Source organism: Trichinella spiralis (genome assembly GCF_000181795.1).
Source record: "Trichinella spiralis strain ISS 195 chromosome Unknown Scfld1, whole genome shotgun sequence".
NCBI lineage: Eukaryota > Metazoa > Nematoda > Enoplea > Trichinellida > Trichinellidae > Trichinella > Trichinella spiralis.
Genome location: NW_003526940.1, coordinates 1,833,333 through 1,839,265, shown reverse-complemented (window position 1 = coordinate 1,839,265; position 5,933 = coordinate 1,833,333). Strand labels below are relative to the sequence as shown.

At 33.9% G+C, this 5,933-nt stretch overlaps 2 protein-coding genes and 1 non-coding gene across 3 annotated transcripts; 2 read left to right on the top strand and 1 right to left on the bottom strand.

The window, feature by feature from the left end:
• Positions 1 to 8: 8 nt before the first annotated feature.
• Tsp_07559 (conserved hypothetical protein) lies at positions 9 to 616 on the bottom strand. The gene is given in 2 exon segments (XM_003381834.1): positions 9 to 524; positions 539 to 616. The coding sequence occupies 2 exon segments, from the start codon at positions 614 to 616 to the stop codon at positions 9 to 11; spliced, it is 594 nt and encodes a 197-aa protein (XP_003381882.1).
• Positions 617 to 1,860: 1,244 nt separating this feature from the next.
• On the top strand, positions 1,861 to 1,976 carry Tsp_07560. The gene has a single exon. It is a non-coding gene; the product is annotated as a 5S ribosomal RNA (ribosomal RNA).
• Positions 1,977 to 2,978: 1,002 nt separating this feature from the next.
• Tsp_07561 (deoxyribonuclease II family protein) lies at positions 2,979 to 4,631 on the top strand. The gene is made up of 8 exons (XM_003381833.1): positions 2,979 to 3,001; positions 3,092 to 3,222; positions 3,332 to 3,359; positions 3,458 to 3,678; positions 3,732 to 3,902; positions 3,955 to 4,173; positions 4,237 to 4,469; positions 4,524 to 4,631. The coding sequence occupies exons 1-8, from the start codon at positions 2,979 to 2,981 to the stop codon at positions 4,629 to 4,631; spliced, it is 1,134 nt and encodes a 377-aa protein (XP_003381881.1).
• The last annotated feature ends 1,302 nt before the right edge of the window (positions 4,632 to 5,933 follow it).

The window sequence follows — 5,933 nt, the reverse complement described above, 5'->3', positions numbered from 1 at the left end:
ACGACAAATTAAAGGTCCAATGAAATAGCGAGTTCAACGACCAGTAAAATTAGACCGTGAAAATTTGTCCCGGAATCCACCATCCCAAAAAAAATGAATAATAAAAGTTTGTTGGAAACAAGAGGCGCCAACATCAGTAACCTGCATATCATTATCACGATGATGTGTCGTTGCCCGGAAAATTGGTATTTGGTCTTGCCGAAAAAAGGGATTAAGTTATTTGCATTGCTGTTGTTTTTGTCAGCAGCATCAGTGTCAGTGAAGAATAATCTGATGACTTTAGATAGCCTTACGAAAGCAACATGGCAGGTGGTCAGTGCCACACCGGTTGGGGAGGAAAACCCTAAGAGGTATATGGTGTGGCTGGTAGAGCTCTCACCATGAAGGCAATGGTCCTGTGTGTGTATGGTTGCATCACCAAGATGCAGTTGGCGACAAGTTAAGACGCATCTTTGTAAAGCAGCAGTAGCCTGATGAGCCAATCGACCTTTGATGCGAATCAGTTTTTGGGCCAGTTGTGTCCGCTACTAGTATATACATGAAAAGAGAAGACCGCTGAAAAAGGGAAACGGAGAGGTATTTGCAATGGACTACGGAAGATGGAGAACCTGTCCATATAAACTACATTTAAGCAGCACTGAGTCAATGTTAGCCGCATATTAACCGCAGCTATTTATGTTCTTTATATGTAATACTCGCGATACCGTGATCCGCCAGCTGTTTACATTACCTGTGGATGTGGCAGGACGCCTGATGAGGGGCGTCTGCTGGGTCAGAAGACCATAGCAGCTGCCAGGTAAGGCTGACTTCGCACAACAAAGGCCCAAGAAGACGCCTCCAGATCACCACCAACGTCACGTTCTGGCGAGGATGATCGGGTTGTGCTTCATTTGCTTTGATGCCTGTGTAACGGATTTTTTGTAGATGCTAGGGGGTACACCTCAGCTTCAGGATTGTCGCCCTGGTCATTGCAATCCGTGTTGACCTGGCGGCCTCTTTCACACTTCGACGAAGACATTAGGGGTATTAAAGAGTAATACAACACTTAAAGTGTTTATTAGAACGTGCTACCAACAATCACCGTGAAAAATCCGCGGTTGACCACCAACCTAACACGACCTAACAAACTCTTCAAGCCAACTCGCTATTGAGGTGACAGAACACGCTGCAGTTTGTTCGAGCGAATCTCGCCTCGTTTGATGGATCAACGTGACTCATTTGCAGACGAGCAAATTACCAACGAATAAGATGATCGTCAGCTGCGGAAGAAGAACGGCAGTCGTTCACAGGCATGATATAACGACAACAGTCGGTCTGAAAGGTGAGGTTTGCTCACTTATAGTGCACTGGTATCAGAGTCTTGAGTCACAGCTCCAGTGGGGATGTACAGACTGCTGCCTTCTGTTATCTCCTTGTAGGTAGCCTGAGGTCTCAGCAGCACATGCAACAGTGAGAGAAAAGACTAACAACATACGTTTTCTAATACACTGCTGTAGAGATCTGCCAGAGTCAGACGGGACTGGATTAGACAAGATTAGAGAAATATTTCCCGTTTTATGGCATACAATGCTCATTTCCGCATTTCTAGAGCAGAGACAAGGTAAATTTGCTGAACAGTTATGAACAGTGGAATGATATTCTTTCCAGTGGCATGAAATTATTCATTGACATTTAAAAAAAGTATGTCCTGAAGTCCTTGAAATTATAAGACTGAAAAGCTTTCAGAAATTAATTAATTATTAATTATTATTAATTGGAAACTTAAAAATTGGAAAATTTAAAAGAGCAAATCAACTGAATTTAGGTTGTACTAGCTGGGTGTAACTTACATTAATTCTTTTTGCAAAGGATTAAACGTTGACGTTCATATCACATTGAAAGCACTGCATCCCACCTGATCTGCGAAGTTAAGCAGCGCTGAGTTATCGCCAGTACCAGAATCAAAGAGGCTGTGGGAGCATGCAGTGTCGTAAACAACTTTTCATTAACTGCTATGCAAAAAATATCCATTTCATTTCCATAATGCAGTGTCAACAGCAGGCGCTTACATTTTCAATCTAAATTACAATAAAATAAATATTTCCAAACACGTTGGTGTTGCATTTTCTGATGAAATATTTACTTTCATTTCTAATAAATAATATTTTAACTCTTAAAACTTTTAAAAATTAAAATTAACTAACTCTTAAAACTCTTAAAACAAAACGCTATTTATATAATGAAATAAGTTAAGCCATCATTATAAGAATGTTATAATCGTCAAATGAAATAGTGCCGCTTATTCAGACAGAAAGTACGCACACAAGTACGGAATTCGAAGACAACAATCAACATACTAACTATACAATATGCAAATAACAAGAAGTTGATTTACATGCAGTCGACAACAAGTATTCACTACCTGATAAATCTGCTCATCAAAAAATTGTGCAAATAATTTAATATGGGAGATAGAAGAGATCTTTAAAATAAATTTTAGAGAATTAACTTTAAACTAAACTTCAAAACACATTTTAAAGTAATGAAATTTGTTTAAAGTGTTTATAGTATTATAAACTAATTAATCTCTAAAATACAGTTTAAACTATTGCACATAAACTAAACTTTAAGCACTAATTTTAAAATAATTAAATTTGTTTAACCCTCCATTGGTCTGATTTAGGATGATATGCAATACAGTATGCCAAAATTACATTGAAAACAACTAATAATAAGATATAGTAAAGCAAATTACAACTGTAATTTTTAACTTTGAGGCAACTATAAAAGTAAATATCCACAGGAAAATATATTAAATAAAAGAATGGTTTTTATGAACTACATTTTAATTTTAGCTAAGGCTGTAAATATAATCGCAATGTAAAATGAAATAAAATGAATAAAAAAATATTCCAAAATGTATTTAAAAACAATGCTAAATATATTTTCAAGAATTTCAAGAATGAGAAGAATTTTATTTGGCCAAAATAGGAAAACAAATGTACATAAGAGAAAAGCAAAAGTTTTTGATTTATGACATCTCAATAAGCTTCAATCTTTAAATTTAATTAGCTGCTAAAAGAGCATTAATATAAAAATATCTTTTATGAAGTACCATTAATATGGAGTTATTTGAATTGGAACAGATGCAACAATTCAATGGATATTCAAAATTATACAACAAACACTGCAAACAAAATACAACCACGCAAAACAAAAATAATGAAAAAGAAAATTCAAAATGTTTTTTTCTTGTTTATTTAGTGCATAAATAGATATATATATATATATATATGGCACTCAAAATAGAAATTGTAGAAAATTGAAAAAATGTTCATACTTTATGTTATAGTTATATATACCCTGCAGTTAGGCGTAACGTCCGTTGACTTCCAATGTTTCCAAGATGCGAATGCTTTGGACTGGTAATGCAAACTCACGCACATCATACATCAAACTATTTCATACTACCTTTTAGGTTCTTCGTCTATAAATTGCCATCAGGAAAATCCTCACATTATCTTAAACCAGCTGATGCAGACTGGACAGCTGCTGCAGATATAGATGCCCAACAGCAACCAATTCATTCTACAATGAATAAGTATATTGGTTCACAAACTAAGCAAAATACAAATATTATAGCATACAGCAATTATCCTCCACATTTTAAATTTGAGCTTCCCATGAGTCCTGGAAAAGGTAGATGAAAAATGTATCACATTAAAATTATGACATTAAGGTTTCTTATTTAGGTGTAATAATGGCTGAAGATAATAATAAAGGATTTTGGTTGGTACACACAGCAAAGTATTTTCCAAATTTAGCACTTGGAATAGGAGATCTATTTTCGAATGAGAAGACCACAAAAGACGCAGCTGCCTTTTTATGCATGTCATATTCTGATGTTAATTTAAGGGCTATTGGTATGCAGTTTTATTTTATTGAAATAAAATTCAAAAGCAGAAATGATTTTAGCAAAAATAATTGATTATGAACAACCCATCGTGTATTTTGCTCAGAGATCGGCAGTAGCAGCCGCCCAGCCATTCTACGATTCAACTGAAATTCAAAAACTTGTCAATGGATTGCATAAATATCAGCCAACTGCATCTGCTTCTGGTGATGGCATAAGGACTTTGACTGCACCAGGAACTGTCAAAATATTTGCATCGGCACCAGTAGCATATTCCTCAGGTACATTTAAATTCGAAAAATTAATAAAAAATATACAAAACAGAAAAAATTTTGTATTTTAAGATGTATATTTAAATTATATTGTTAAAATTTTGGAAAAATCTATGCAAGTTTACACACCTGGAACAACTACAACTGTTTTGAGAAAATCATGCGCTGGTCCACTGAAAGTGGAAAACGTATTAGGGCCAATAACTGTTAAAGATACTGAAATTCAAATAGGACAAGACAGTGCAAGATGGTCTGTTCCAAAATCAGATATTGATTTTGTATGTCTAAGCAATACTGGAAGAACGGTATGATTGAATTTACTTTTTGTTTTTTCCTTTACTCTATTGAAAATCAATTAGGCGAATGATGCAAAATATGGAGCTAGCGTTGCTTGCGTTTTGAGCAAAGAAGCAGCGGCCTTGTTCAGAAAGATGATAACGAAAGAAAACTTGGATGCATGCACCTAATATAATTCTACTGTTTACTGTGCATGTAATTAATTTTGTGCATTGAAAAGTTGGAATCTTCTTTGTAAAATTGAAAATAAAATTTTATAAAACATATTGTTATTTTTAAGTAATATTGTAATAATTGTAATATTGGCTTGCATTTGTAATGTAGATTAATTGTTGCTATTTAAAGAAATAAGCAATGCAAAATGCTGACCCTATTATGCAGTGTAATTTAGCGCTTTTTCTATTTGCTACGCTTCATCTGTGGTTGCATCTATATTTATGAAGATATTTTTGCCTATTTGGAAGTGAGTAACATGTGTTAATACTACATCAGATATTACTCATATTGTTTAGATACTATCTCCAATTATATACATAGAAAGATTTGTTTTCATAAAGTTACGCAATTGAAATTGCAAAACGGCCACGTTTTTTGCATGTATTACGGTCAATTTATTTCCATTGTTTTTCAGTTTTATTATTCTGTGTGTTCACTTTGTGATGCTATTACTTTCTCAGTCTGCTTTATTTAGATGATGGTATTGCTTGCGTCTTTACCAGGCAGCAAGTTTTCATGTTTAAGTGCTGTTCTCATTTTATGGAAACATATCAAGAAACAAAAAATTCTGTGGATTATTGAAAGAAACAAGTAATGGATGTGCATATCACCATTGTTGTAAATGATAGTAAAGAATACCCAGACTGCAATCTCAAAAAAGAATTGTTCTTATACTATGAGAAAGAAATCTTCACATAGGATTATACATTTGTAAGATATTTAACACATTTTTGAAAACATATCTATTAATTTATGATGTTTTCCCGCATATCAATTTAATTGAACTTGGTGAACGTTGAATTGTACGAAATATTTTCCAATCACATTGTAAACTGCTGATTTTAAACTCATAGTTTACCAACTTAGGCATGCTGTAAATTACTGTGCCATAAAGCATATCACATCAGTAATCATTGTGCTTTGAATGTAACGTTTTTCAGGTTGTTCAGCCAGTTGATTTATCCAAAAATTGTGTGGATTAACTGAAATGTTGTGATGAAAATAAACTTTCTGTCCCACTACCTTCCCCATACAGCTTGATTGTCATAGAATAATTTTGGCATTCAATCAATTGAAAAGCACTGCTAGTAAATTTGAACGAAATGTAAAATTAATTGTTCATAATTTTTGCTGTTTGTTTGTTTGTCTGCTTATTTGCTCTGTTTAAAGCGCCAGCATTGTACAATTGATATTGGCAACAGTACTGGATTTATGTATTTATGACGGATAATTTACCATTTGTTCAGTGTAATAAA

Coding starts and splice junctions, on each gene's coding strand:
- Tsp_07559 (XM_003381834.1), bottom strand. CDS start 616: ATGGACAGGTTCTCCATCTTCCGTAGTCCATTGCAAATACCTCTCCGT.
- Tsp_07561 (XM_003381833.1), top strand. CDS start 2,979: ATGTACATAAGAGAAAAGCAAAA. Junction 3,679..3,731: donor TCCCATGAGTCCTGGAAAAG/GTAGATGAAAAA, acceptor TTTCTTATTTAG/GTGTAATAATGGCTGAAGAT. Junction 4,174..4,236: donor ACCAGTAGCATATTCCTCAG/GTACATTTAAAT, acceptor TTGTATTTTAAG/ATGTATATTTAAATTATATT.